We start from the raw sequence: 14319 nt of genomic DNA, 5'->3' as shown, positions 1-14319 counted from the left end.
TGCAGGACATCCAGGTTTCATCAAAACCTGCATGTCTGTGTGAAGAAAAGCTTCTTTTGGCCTGGTCTAAAAAAGGATGTACTTAATCATGTACGTCAATGTCTGACCTATCAGAAAGTCAAGGCCGAGATAGTAAAAATGCCTGGGAAGTTACATCCATTAGACATCCCCCAGATGAAGTGAAAATGTATCAGTATGGATTTTATTACTGGATTACCTTCAGTGCAATCAGGTTACAACTCCATCTTCGTGGTAGTTAATAGACTAACCAAAGTTACCCATCTGATTCCAGTAAAAGAAACCTACACTGTAGTGGATGTGGCCAAAGTGTTCCTCAAGGAAATCTTTAGATTGCATGGCCTACCCAGAAGAATAGTAAGTGATCGAGATCCCAAATTCACATCAAGATTCTAGACTCCATTTTTCAAAGCAGTAGGAACTTTCTTGGATCTCAGCACAACTTACCACCCCGAGAGACCGATGGTCAAACTGAAAGGGTGAACCAAGTAATCGAAGATATACTTCGGTCATGCTGTGCAGGGAACCCAAGAAGTGGCTAAGCTATCTGCACCTAGTCGAGTTTGCCTACAATGCTTCTTATCACAGAAGTATTGGGATGAGCCCTTTCAAAGCTTTGTATGGACAAGATTGCTTAACTCCATTAACTTGGTCCGATCCATTGATTAGGGTTGAGATGTCCAGACAGATGCTTGATGACATGGAACAACATATGCAGTCAATTAGCAAAGATATAAAAGCTGCCCAGGATAGACAGAAGCAGTATGCAGATAAGAAGAGGTCAGATAGAAAATTCAAAGAAGCAGATATGGTCTTCATTCGAGTACGCCCCAAAAGAAGTTCTCTATCTCTTGGGAAGTACAAGAAGTTCTCTATCTCTTGGAGGACATCTCGCGTTTTTCAAGTGGGAGAGAATGTAAGATTCCTCCCCAGCCTCTCAAGATGTCCAGTATCTTCCCCTGTAATCAAATCCCTCTTCAAAAATATAAAAGATCTTGTTTCTACCTGTTTTTACCTAGAGAGAGAAAATATTCTAGAGAGAGATTATTCAGATTTTAGATATTTTTGGATGAAAAAATATCTCTTCTTATTAAAATAAATTCCCCCGAAACAGAAGTTCAAAAAGATTTTCAGAAGGTGCATTAGAAATCAATTATAATCTGTTCAAAAGGCCTTATCCTAGGGGTCCAAATTTTCTAAAAATTTTAAATTAAGGTTTTGCAGGGCCAATCAGATTCATCAAAATGTGTGGAGGAGATAAATAGAAGAAATAAAGAAAATCCCCCCAAAAATGAGTAAATACTCACATAAGATGAAGAGTAGACTAAGGACCAAAGGAAATACTAAAAAATAAATTTTTGACACCTCAGATGTGGGGATTCCTCCTCTCTCCTTATTCAAGTCTAGTTCAAAAAGTAACCTAAATTGACCCAAAAATGGTCAACCAAACTGATCTAGAAAATTCTAGAATCAGTTTGCTTGGTTAGAAGCTCACTTTTTCCTATAAATAGAAGCCTCCCCCTTTGTTGAAGATTAATAGTGTTTTATGCCCTGTTACTTTACTCCTCCCAAGAGCCAAAAACTATGAATTTCTTAATAATTCATTAGTTTTTAACCTTTCCCTCTTCTAAAGAACTGGTGGGCCACTCTTGTTGCAAACAAGAGTAGATCCCTCAAACCATCAAGCCAAAGGAAAGCTCCCAGAATTTCATGTAAGTTAGAAATCCTACTTTTTCTTATTCTTTTAATGGTTTTCTAATTTTTTGTTATCTTTAAAATGATAATTTGATGCTATGCCTTGCTGGAAAGGCTTTCCCCCTCTCTCATTCTTAAATTCAGCCCTTCTTTATCCTAGTTAAGTAATCAAATTGTTTGAATTAAACTTTTCATATTGTTTCTCTTTTTTAAAAGTGAAATTTGATTAGTTTAGAATGCTTTAAATAAATTGGGGATAATTTTTAAGTAAATTAAGAATAGAAAAAATTAAAAAATGGTCAACCATTCAAAGGAGGTTATGGCAAAATTTTCTTAAATTTTGTGAAATAAGTATTACCTTTCAAAAAGAGTAATCCCCATCGTTTGTGTATTCTAAAAGTGTTATTTTCATTCTATGCATAGAAAAATGCATAGTAGAAATATTTTTATTACAACAGTGTTATTTCTATTAGATTTAAATTCTATGCATAGAAAGATGCATATTGGTTATTTTTTTATTATAAAAGAGTGATTTTCATTAGATTTAAATTCTATGCATAGAAGGATGCATATTGGTTATTTTTTTATTATAAAAGAGTGATTTTCATTAGATTTAAATTCTATGCAAGCATAGAAGGGTGCATATTGAGTTTTTTTAATTATAAAAGAGTGATTTTCATTAGATTTAAATTCTATGCATAGAAGGATGCATATTGTTTTTTTTAAAGAGTGATTTTCATTAGATTTAAATTCTATGCATAGAAGAATGCTTATTGGTTATTTTTTATTATTATAAAAGAGTGATTTCTATTAGATTTAAATTCTATGCATACAAGGATGCATATTGGTTATTTTTTTATTATAAAAGAGTGATTTTTATTAGATTTAAATTCTATGCATAGAAAGTTGCATATTGATTATTTTTTTAATTATAAAAGTGTGATTTTCATTAGATTTAAATTCTATGCATAGAAAGATGCATATTGGATATTTATTATTATTATAAAAGTGTTACTTTCATCAAAATGGATTTTTATGCATAAATAGATGCATAAAAGAATTTTTTTATTATAAAAGTGTTACTTTCACCAATATTGATTTTTATGCATAAAATGGATGCATAAAAGAATTTTTTTAATTATTAAAGTGTTACTTCATCATTATTGATTTTTATGCATAAAATGATGCATAAAATAATTTTTTTAATTATAAAAGTGTTACTTTCATCAATATTGATTTTTATGCATAAAATGATTTTTTAATTATAAAAGTGTTACTTTCACCAATATTGATTTTTATGCATAAAATGATGCATAAAAGAATTTTTTTATTATAAAAGTGTTACTTTTATCAAAATTGATTTTTTATGCATAAATAGATGCATAAAAGGATTTTCTTTTATATAAAAGTGTTATTTCCATAGAAGTTGGATTTCATGCATACATAGATGCATACAAAATTTTTATATCAAAATAAGAGTTCTCTTTAATCCTATGTTTAAATCCCATGAAAATTGGAATGAATAAGTAAATACTCTGTGAAGAAAAATTATACCGTTTCATATTCTCTAGGATGGTAATGAGAAAAACTCAGAAAAACTATCGAAGTTGAAATTTTAGATAAATGATTGATTTATTTCTCATAGGAATTTGTGACTAGTTTTGAATTCAGTTAAGCAAAATACTCAATGAATGAAATTCAGTAAAGTAGTAATTGAAATATCACCCTTCGAGAAAGATAGTTCAGGGAGAACCTTTCCAGACTCAAACCCTGAATTAGACTATGACCAAGACGTAACTCCTTCGTCAGTTTTTTTCAAGAAAAGACGATGTGACCAGTTCAGTAATCTACACTCAAATCACCCACCGAATCTGAAACTAAGTTGAGACCTTTGATTTTAATCTAAGGATCAAGATTACAGAATTCGAGAAATTCTGCTTGGGAATCCAGACCTGTGATCTAGAAGTATTGGGATACGGATTTAAGATATACTCATTGTATTCAAAAGAAAAATCAAAATTGAAAACTTGCATAGAAACCCTGTTTTCTTAAAGGACTGCCTTACGCCAGAATGCTGGAGGGAGCATTTGGTATATGTGTTTTTTAAGGGAAGTTCGGTTGCAACAACTGGCGGGGAGTGTTCTAAGGATGGCTCATGTGGCAAAAACTTGCCTAGGTCTTGACCAGCCTGGGTATGGTGTAAAATGGTGTGCTTCCTGTTGAGATATCGAGCTCATCCAGTGAGGCGGTGGACACTGATGACCCGCCTGGGGGATAGGCCCCGCACTTACACCACTGACATGGTTGGTGAGATCTTGGGTGATATGCGGCCAGTGGGATGACAGGCTGTGTGACAGCCATACTAGAGACTGGCATAGTTATAGCACCAGCTCATTTAGTTGGGTTCACACTATAGAGAACCCGTGTATGTATTGGTTGAGTACCTTTCATATTATGTGTACTCTTATCTTGTATATTGTGTGTTGAGTGTTGAGTGAAGAAGAAGAAGATATTCAGCCTCTTGTTCTTTATTAGGGTTTTGTGAGTGTGTGTGTGCTTGCAAGAGCTCAAGCTCTCTTCCCCCCTGCATCTTTTCATGGTATCAGAGCCTGGTTCGTGCTAAGGGCTGAGCTGCAAGCAAGAGAACCATAGGAAGCGGTACAAGGGTAAGAGCTTCAACTACTCTTCCCTATTTGTGTTGGTGACTACACCCTTGTTGGTATGCTTCCTTCACGGGAGTAAAGCTATAGGGCACTTATATAGTCCTATCGGACTGATATTTCCGGGCCGACAACGCGTTTTGGGCGCGTCTGGACCTCCGTTTTTCAAAAAGCAGGCGATTTTCGAGCACTGCGGGTAAGTCATCGATTCTCTGCAGAACTCTGTTTTAAGAACTGCAGGAAGACAGATTGGCTGTGCAGACACTGCGGGTGCTGCAAAGAGGTCAACAGTTGTCATTTGCAGAAAATACAGCAGTTTGTGTAGAAAAACCAGAGTGCTGTTTCTGGTAAAATTGTGTGTTTGGCAAGATGTCAAATGATGGGATAACCTAGATTGTGGCTGAGAAGCTTGATAAGAATAACTTCCATGCTTGGAGGTTCAAGTTGACAAATTTCCTGATGGGAAAGGGCTATTGGGACTACATAGAAGGTGAACATGAAGAGGCACCGGAGATACCGGCCGACTGCTGCAGATGTGAAAGAGTTTAAAGAGTGGAACCAAGGAGCCAGGAAAGTTATGTATTGGCTCTCCATTAGTATACAGGACACCATGATTGGGCACATTCAGGATGCCAAGTCCCCCAAGGAGGCGTGGGACAGGATCATATAATATACTATCCTGCAAAGTGCTTCTAACCTATCAAGGCATAAGCCTAGACTCATTGATTGTTGTTGAGCTTTCAAAATTTACTACATCTTCTAGCCCACCAAAAGTTGGTGCATCAGCTTCTTGAGCATTTCTCCCTTGCAACAAAAATGAGGATCATAACAATTTGTATTCGACAAAGCATAAGAACCTTGAGCCATGTTGTAGACGTACCATAGACTCTTAACGATAACTTCATGGGAACAACTCCATGGAATCTTCCTAAAGGAACCCCTTCTCTAATATCCTTTGGCTTAGTACCTTCTAAGGTCGATGGCAAAGGGAGGGGAAAGGGAAAGAGCCACTGGCCGTACCAACCATAAAGACCTAGCGGCCGCTTTCATGCAATAAATGATAGAGCAATGGAAGATTGAGGTAATAAAAGTCAACATAGGCCATCTACAACTATACTCTAGACATGAGTTGGTCTAGTGTTCAATATGCTCGCCAACCAGACAAGCACATAATACCCCCACCTAAGACTGAGAGACAAGGAATAACATGGTGTGTATATCACATGAGGATGGGAGACCATACTACCCATTACTTCAAGAGTTAACCTTAGACGTAGCAAGTTGCCAGTCACACCAACTCCACCCACCCAACACCTGGCTTTGCTAGCTCCACCCACCCAACACCAACTCCACCCACCCAACACCTGGCTTTGCTAGCTCCATCGACAAGACCCATGCTTGCCAACGCTTCTCACCAGGGGTAATATGTGTCTTAATGAGGAATTCTAAGAATTTCGGAACTACCCCTACCACCTCCAGTATTGCTACAACAACCACCCATTCTTAGAATGAGCCCCATGAACCAATTGATGCTGACAGAGATACCTGAGAGAGAGGAAGAGGGAATGGGGAGGAGACGCTAACCACCTAGACTAATTAGACGCTTAGAGTCCCCCAAGTAAAGGTGCCAAGTCGAATAAGTTGGGCCACTACTTTGAAAGTGATGACATGAATGCCATCCTCCTTGTAAAATACAAGGACAATCAAGTCACCACCATCTTAGATGGAGGAGCTAGAGTCAATATCATTACTAAGCAGTGAGAGGAAAAACGGGGACAACCGTTAGGAGCTGATGCTACTAGCCTGGTAGTTAAGCTCATTGACAAGGCCATATCAAAACTCGTGGGGCTATTGTACAATCTCAGAGTTTAAACTTTTTGCCTAAGTTTCTACTACTCTTTTGTGGCAAAATAAACTTTTAACAATAGCTTAATTCCTGTGACTAGCATCCTAGGCCAACTCTTTATCATGAGAAAACCCGAATGATCCATTATTGGGACATAAAGCAGATCTATGTCCGAATAAGGAATGTTCAATCCTCAAAGTAAACTTATGAACATGAAAAACTAATCCCGTTAGTGGTGAACCTTTTATCGAAGGCTCCATAACCACACTTTTGAGTTTCATATGTGCCAAACTTATCATAAAATGTTGGACAACGAGTGTGAGAGAGCTCAAAGTTTATCTCACTTCAAGAGTCAAAAGACTTTGAAAATTGGCTACACATCCTTGTAACTAAGGACATCCTCCCGATGAGAATAGGCACAAGATATGCTACAACAGATGGCAAGGAAATTGCTTCCATATGTATGTTGAGCATTGCAGTAATGAACACACACCAAAATTTGAGGGCGATCCACCTGCGACTAAGAAGTGGTAGCTTGGGACCCAAAAATATAAAAAGGAGATGACCTATATTTTTTTCTAGGCAAAGAAAGAAAACCATTATGTTTGTAAAATTTGTAGGTCTTTCACTTTCTTGTATTTCATAGCTTTGACATGTTTTGCAAAGAGGTTAAATCTTTAAAACTAGATGTATAGTTTTGTTCTTAAACATTTATAGCCATTTGTATGATTTAGTTGAGAAATAGAACGCTCTTCGATTTGTGGATGTTCAATTTGGACACTTGTAGTAGTAGACTTAAGAAAATGATTTAGTTGAGAAAATGATACTAAATTCTACGCAGTAGGATTGAGTAATAAAACACACTGTCTAACGCATTTTCTTGAGTGCAAAGGCGTGTGCAATTGGCAGGCGATAATATAATATATCGACGCGGTGCGATGGGGTCGCTTTTACTCATTGCTGAATGTGGTTGGGTAAGTGGGTGGCTTAAAAGAACACACTCTACTCTGCTCTGCTTGAAAGTCGAAGAAAGAATTGCGGGGTTAATGAGCAGCCCCTCTGAGACAAACTCAAGTGAAAAAATGAGAGCGTGCACAAATCAGGTGCGGCGCAATGATCATGCTATGCTGTCTTAACGGCAATAGTGCTCGTCACAAGATGCGTCCCGTCTGTCCACGTGAGGTAACCAAAAACCCACTTCCCGTCGGACCGCCCGCCTTCATTCACCCCAAAGTTAATGCTGAATTGTTGCTTCTCGCCAAGGGCAGAAAACGTGAGCTTCGAAGGGAGCACCTCCACATGTATTCCCTTAGGAGCCCTTACGGCCACCTCATACGTGTTGTTGCCTCCGACGTAGGTTACGGTGCGCAGCACAGTGCGGTTCCCAGACAGATGCGACATTGCTATGGAAGGTTGGTTGAGGTCCACCACTGAGGGGGGCTGCTCGGGGCAGGTCAAGTTGTTGCCAGTGAGGTTTGTCAATGAGGACTGGTTGTAATGTCGACTGCAAAGGAAAAGGAAATAGTCCTTCGGAGAGGCGTCATACACAAGGCCAGGATCTGCTGCGGCATTGGGATTCACATGACCGGCCCCGTAGTTGAAGGGAGTGGCCTTATCCAGCGAGCCGTTCCGGATCGACTGCATGGCGTTGTCGTGATGCCTTGCTGCCACACAGAGCAGAGAAGCGCCAGTAACATCAGTTGACTTGGATACAACAACTTGCCAGGGCGCGCAGTTGGTACAAAAAAGCTATAAAGCTTAATGAACCAAAGAAAGCAGCAGATGGTGAGCTGGTACCACTGCTGGTGGGCCACAAAAAAAGCTAATAATACCAAAAAAAGCAAGCAGTGTCTACTGTTGCTTGCCGGGCCCCACTGCCATGCCATTACGTTTTTCTGGCGGGTTGGGTACTTCAACATTGAAAAGTCGCGGAAAGTGGGCGAGAGAGAATACCTGATGTCATCAATGCGGACTTTATGGCAGCAGCGCTCCATGTCGGGTGGAGAGCCCGAACAAGCGCCACTATGCCGGCAGCATGCGGGCAGGACATGGATGTGCCGGAAATCACGTTATATTTCACGATGCGGGGGTCGGAGGGGTCTGCCGTCGGCGCAGATGCTTGCGTCCACGCTGCCAGGATGTTAAGCCCCGGAGCGGTGACATCAGGCTGCAAAATTCACAACGAGGAAAAACTTACGCTCAATATAGGAGGTGTAGGGGGCTGCTGCTGTTATATATTAGTGCGAAGGGTGTCGTCACCACCTTCAATATGTCAGGGGTGAGACTATTAGGGCCTTGAGAAGAGAACGATGCCATCCGAGGAGCAGGTTTTGCTTTCAGCAGCGTTGTCGGATAGGTAATGAAAGCAAGAGCGGAAGACCTACGTACGTCAAGTTTACAAGGCAGACCCATCAATTAATTATAGACGACGCAAAGAAGGAAGGGATCGTCGAGACCTGGCATGCTAGATCATGGGCATTGGAAAACCTAATTGCTTGCGTAGCTGGGTGGTGCTTAACCTTGTTTCGTTGATGTATGCGAGAATCGACTTTGCATCGGCTGCGTTTACATGGGTAGCCGGGAGAACGTGCGGGTCCGCTACCACTTCGTCTGCGTCGGTGGGCTGGTTCAACAGGATAAGACCCACCCCGCCTGCCTCCTTCACCACTGTGCCCTTCGCCACCCGAGGAGTCACCCCTCGCATGCAAGCCACAATCTTTCCCTTGACCTTCTCCGGGTCCAATGAGCCCCGGAAGCACATTTGGCTACAGAATATGGGCAACCAACCAACCGACGATCAGGTGGAATAATTATTGTTGGACAAATTTATATCGATAGTACTCACCCGGCGGAGGAGTTTGCACTCGCTACTTGGGCGTCGCCGCTAAACACAAGCGGATACATTTTCTTCGGGAGCTTGTACTCGGAAAGGCTAGCCCCCTGCAAATCGTTTGAAACCGCCGTTTAGCAGAATTTTTATTTAAACAACTCATACGAAAAAACTCTTTAAAACCCTCACCCTGAAATTTGATCGATCTCCAAGGACTGCGGCTGCAGGGAAATCTCGGTCTATGCTGCTGGCCGCCACCGTTAAGATCCACGGGGCCACGTTAGAGACGGTGGCTATACTGGGACCATCGTTTCCGGCAGAGCAAACGACGAGCTTGCCTCTAGTTACGGCGTGGAAGCTACCCACAGCGATCGCATCGGCGAAATAGTCGACGAGCGGCGGGCCCGAACCCAGTGAGAGAGAGAAGACGTCCACCCCATCTTGAATACCAGCATCAAAAGCTGCGAGGATGTCGGCGTCGTAGCAACCCCCGGGCCAGCACACCTTGTACACGGCCAGCCTTGACAAGGGAGCCCCCCCTTTGGCGGTCCCATTGGCAAACCCGAAAATGTTGGCACCCTCCACAAAGCTCCCCCCTGCAGTAGACGATGTGTGAGTTCCATGCCCTTCTTTGTCTCTAGGAGACAAGAAATCGCCAGTGGCCGTCTCATTCAACGCCCCGTTCGCAGCCTCGTAGCCCTTGACGAAGTAGCGTGCTCCAATCAGCTTCCTGAATATATATATATATATATATGTAATCAATTGAAAATATATTTGTGTTTGCGTGAGAGAGAGAGCGAGAGAGAGAGAGAGAGAGACACACACTACTACCTGTTACAGTTGGCCGATGTAATCAATTGAAAATATTTGTGTTTGCGTGAGAGAGAGAGACACTACTACCTGTTACAGTTGGCCGATGTAAAATTGGAGCCGCTCTCGCAAGTACCGTTCCATCTTCCAGGAATCGGTCCAAGGCCTCTGTCCTTGAAGCTTTCGGACTCCGGCCAAACTCCTGCACATAGTGTTACCGTTTAAAATCAAGCTTAATTAGCTTGTCCTATGACCTGCGTCGCAAAAACGAAGACTTCCACAGCAGAAAGAAGCGCTTCCGTATCACTTACCTGTGTCCATCAGGCCAATAATGACGTCATCACCATAGTTTGCTTTCTTCCAAAGGGATAGTTTAGACGTTGCTCCTGAGGGGTGTTCCAGACCGAGAAATTCCCACGAGCGAGTGGTGTGGAGTTTGTGCGCTCTATTGTGAAAGACAGAGACAACTCCGGGCATCTCTTAAGCCACACAATTACACAGAGAATATGAACAGACGACACACTCGAATGTTAGGAATTGGATGCTTCATTCAAATAAATTTCCAACTTAAGAGAACTAGTTGAAAGCCGACGGATACCGGATATAGCAGAGACGTGATGAGGCTCTAGAAATGCAGCAAAGCCATTTATAAAATGCTTGTAGCTATAGAGAAGGCGGTTGCGAGCGACCTCTTGACTGCGGATCCCAACAAAAGAACATCTAACTCTTAGAGACTTGTTTTCCTAAAACACATTAAATGCAGCTGACCAAGAAACGCAATCGTTTGGATACTCACCTCCCTACAACACTCGTGAGCAGTTCTTCATGGATGGCGTGGATGCTTTCTGCCTCCAAATCTCCCGAGTGGCTGCCCATGTAAACAACATACGACTGCAATAGACACATCCAAAAAGACGAAGCCAAACTATTAGCGTCGATTGCTAGCTACCGCAGACAGGCGATACAATTAATGGCACCGATTGCTTAGCCATGAGTCAATACTTCAGAAGAGGCCCAAGCTGGGGCTATGAGGGCAAGAAGCACGAGGAAGAACCCGAAGTAGCTGGGTGCTCTGAGACCCACCATCACTCGAGGTGGACGAGAAGCAGAAAACAGATCGAGCTCGGAAACAAGAAGAGGGATAACCGCGAGCAGGGTTTTAACTCTAGAGTCGAAGGGAATGGCAATCCCTTCAATCATTAACGGTGGGGCACCGCGAACGGGCGCACCAAATTCTGACAAAGCGAGCTGCCCTGGCCTGCAACTCAATCGATAGGCTTCTTAGTGGGCAGCACCCACGGGCCACGATCAATATCAGGTCCTGCACGCTGCGCCTTTCCGAACCGAAAGAGAAGCCCGGCAGCGCCTATGATTTTAACCACCCACTCACCCCGCCTCCCCTCCCGACTCAATCAGGCCTCACATGAGAGGCGTCTGCTTACGCGGTGAAGGAGACGGTATTTCTTTTATGGTATGTATATCCCGAGCAGCCCGCCCCGCCCTGCACCCCCCGCCGGCCCCCCCCCCCCCCGTGAATGCAGCATCTTTGCGCCGCTCAATTCTTGTTGGTAGATCACAAGTACAGGGGCCCGTGCATGCGTGGCCACATTGATGTCCACGTCGTCTTGAACACGGCCCTTGTTCACGTGGGCCACGTGGTTGGAAGCCCACCAATCTACACACGATTGACGTCAATTTTTTTCTTACCACGTACGTAAACAATAATCTAAGCTTCTAGTCATTAAAAATGAACTTTTGACCATAGGATTGAAAGAAATTTCAAGTGACATGCAAATTTTCAAACTCCTTTTCATAGGCCAAATTTCAAACCACATTAATTAATTAGATGTGGGAAAGATTAAAGTGGAAGGACCTTACTTAAAATGGGGCAAGATTACAGTGGAAGGACCTTTCTCAAATATTCTACTGGGGCAATTAAAAGGACGACGACATGGTTGATTGGTGCTGCTCTGCAGCAGCGGGGAGAGGAAGAAGAGGGAGAGAACGATGGAGGAGAGAGAGAGAGAGAGCGAGAGAGAGACGACATGATCCAGAGAGGAGAGGGAGAGAGAGGTGGATGCAGGGGGGAGAGGCAGAGAGTGCTGGGCCAGCGATGGAGGAGAGAGAGAGAGAGAGAGAGAGAGAGAGAGAGAGAGAGATAGAGAGGACACAATGCTGGAGAGGACGCGATGTAGGGGGGAGAGGGGGACAACGATGGAGACGACGTGATGCAAGGGGGAGAAGGACGAGGAGCTAGCAATGGAGGAGAGAGAGAGAGAGAGAGAGGACCTTAGGATTACCTAAGGTCTTAATTAATCAACCAGGTCTGAGTAATTAATTAATAGTGAACACTTGAATATGTATAGGGATACAATAAAATGAAAGGCTTCTTTTTGTGGAAAATAATATATATTACTCAAGAAAGGACTCAGTCAATATTTTGGCCACAAAGGACATCAAACTCCTATACATAAAACATCTACTCACTAAGTGCTACTATTCTTTTAGTTCAAAATGAAAGGATTCTAAAGCCTTCAATGTAGGACTACTGGTGGTGGTGGTGTTGTGAGAGTACCAATGAGTGAGAGATGTGTGGTGAAACAGGAGACTCGCTAACACAATTATACACAATAATCTAAAACTCCAAGGTAAACCCTAATTTAGAGAGGGATAGAGAAGGACATTGTTTGTAGGAGGTGGAACCTTGGAGGGATGGGGTTGGGCTTGTGTGCATTCACACAAATAACGACCATGCGGTAAAATAATAAAGGTCAAAAGCATAGATGCATAAAGATCATTTGTTAAGACATGTACAAGTATATACTTCAAGAGCATTATCCACTAAGGATTAATGTGACCTTACACCATAAGGTATGTATGACTAACACCCTCTGTTTAACTACATACATATCATGCAAGATGTGTAGATAAGAGAGCATACACACCGAGAGTGTAAAAATGAAAATTCCCACCATTGGCTAAAAAGATATCCACTAATAATTTTGGATTTCTTATAGATGGCCTCTTGGTCACATCCATAATATTCCAATAATCCCTATCAATCAGACCCATTCTCATTTTAATGCACCATGTATGATATCTAGTACCATTAAAATTCTCTAACTTCTCTAAAAAGGACCACCCCATGATATTGGTCATTTTCACACAGTTGGCTACACCCATGCTGGGATGTCTATATGGTCCTCCATTAATACCTCAGTGGACATAAAAATTCCTAAGCGAAATGAAATTGGTGATTGCATAAGATATAAAACCATCCTTAAGCCCTCTAAAAAATAATTGCTAAAAAATCATTTGAATCTCATTATTTCACCATGCACAAGCACTTGGATTCTCAGATTTAGGTTCAAGCTTTGTGTGTGTGAGAAATCCATCATCTCTATTGTAGTCCTATTGTTATAAAAAACACCCCAGCAACAATAAGGGATCACTTTTGCAAATGTTTGTGATGAGAGTTTTTAAAATCTTTTCTCATGTTACCTTACATAAAGGCGTCTGCACTCCATGTGGATTCTTAATGCACTATTTGCTACTGACCACTCAACACATGATGTGCTAGCTCAAAATTATATAGCTATGTACTACTCACTATAACTAATATATATGATTACTTTTGCTTGGTAAATCTTTCCAGCACTAGAGCCACCACAAAAAACTTGAGGAGTTGATGCCATTCACAATGGTTAAAGAAAGGCTTACTACACACCAACACAAGCCGCCTCATAGAGATCCACATGCTTTACTTGCTCTAGTTGATGTCAGGCATATAGTCATTTGTTGTCTCTATCAAGAGGCTGAGTTGTCCCTAATCCCCACCAACAACAACATCATCTTCTCTACTCACACACACACACACACACACACACACACACACACACACACACACACACACACACACACACACATAGAGAGCTCTCTCTCTCTCTCTCTCTCTCTCTCTCTCTCTCTCTCGTTGGTTGAGAACACATTTAGAAACACATTCTCTTTCTTTCAATAACCTCACAGATAGCTCTATCAGATTTAGGAGAGCACAGATGCTCACACATAGATTACACAGAACCAATGTCCCACATGGTTACACATAGATTGCTTTTAACCTCTTCACACGTAGATTGTGGAGAACCAGTTTTCCACAGAAAAAAATTGAAACCACTAAGCTCTCTTTCAACTTGCACACATAAATACATTTCTCAACTCCAGTATTCACATATTTTTCCTCTCTTAATCTCAACCTCTTAATCTCAACAACTTGCTACTAGATGTAAGACTTGGACACACCACTCATGTAAGCAAATGTGCCACTTAATGGAGCAATGTAATGAAAATGTTTTGCTCTACTCAAGAGGTGCATACACAAAGGCAATGATGCCTAGTGGTAACACACTAATACCCACAAGCACATAGATGTCTGTGACTCATGCAAAGAGAAGGAGATTTCC

At 41.8% G+C, this 14319-nt stretch overlaps 1 protein-coding gene across 3 annotated transcripts; it reads right to left on the bottom strand.

The window, feature by feature from the left end:
• Nucleotides 1-7026: 7026 nt before the first annotated feature.
• LOC147622382 (subtilisin-like protease SBT5.3) lies at nt 7027-11401 on the bottom strand. Of its 3 annotated transcripts, none has more exons than XM_086821913.1 (11): nt 10862-11401; nt 10656-10750; nt 10458-10555; nt 10171-10338; nt 9950-10061; nt 9239-9779; nt 9065-9159; nt 8739-8984; nt 8482-8599; nt 8173-8386; nt 7027-7883 (listed from the first exon to the last, which is right to left on the bottom strand). In XM_086821913.1, exons 1-11 carry the CDS (start codon nt 11057-11059, stop codon nt 7342-7344), a joined length of 2427 nt encoding a protein of 808 aa, XP_086678039.1. In that variant the 5' UTR covers nt 11060-11401; the 3' UTR covers nt 7027-7341. The 3 variants fall into 3 exon arrangements, with proteins under 3 accessions (XP_086678039.1, XP_086678041.1, XP_086678040.1); XM_086821915.1 differs by having other exon boundaries at nt 7027-7879; nt 10862-11396; XM_086821914.1 differs by having other exon boundaries at nt 10943-11396.
• Between the last annotated feature and the right edge of the window lie 2918 nt (nt 11402-14319).

The sequence above is a fragment of the Cibotium barometz genome, chromosome 28, assembly GCF_041138505.1.
Source record: "Cibotium barometz isolate CiBa-2024 chromosome 28, ASM4113850v1, whole genome shotgun sequence".
Lineage (NCBI taxonomy): Eukaryota > Viridiplantae > Streptophyta > Polypodiopsida > Cyatheales > Cibotiaceae > Cibotium > Cibotium barometz.
Note: the sequence above shows the minus strand (reverse complement) of the source record. Positions and strands in the feature narration are given on the sequence as shown.

Bases quoted from the DNA above. Each gene is read 5' to 3' on its own strand.
- LOC147622382 (XM_086821913.1), bottom strand. From the start codon at position 11,059: ATGATTGAAGGGATTGCCATTCCCTTCGACTCTAGAGTTAAAACCCTG. The intron at 10,751-10,861 runs GTATTGACTCAT...TGTCTATTGCAG, and splicing joins CAGCTTGGGCCTCTTCTGAA to TCGTATGTTGTTTACATGGG. The intron at 9,160-9,238 runs GTGAGGGTTTTA...AACGATTTGCAG, and splicing joins GAGATCGATCAAATTTCAGG to GGGGCTAGCCTTTCCGAGTA.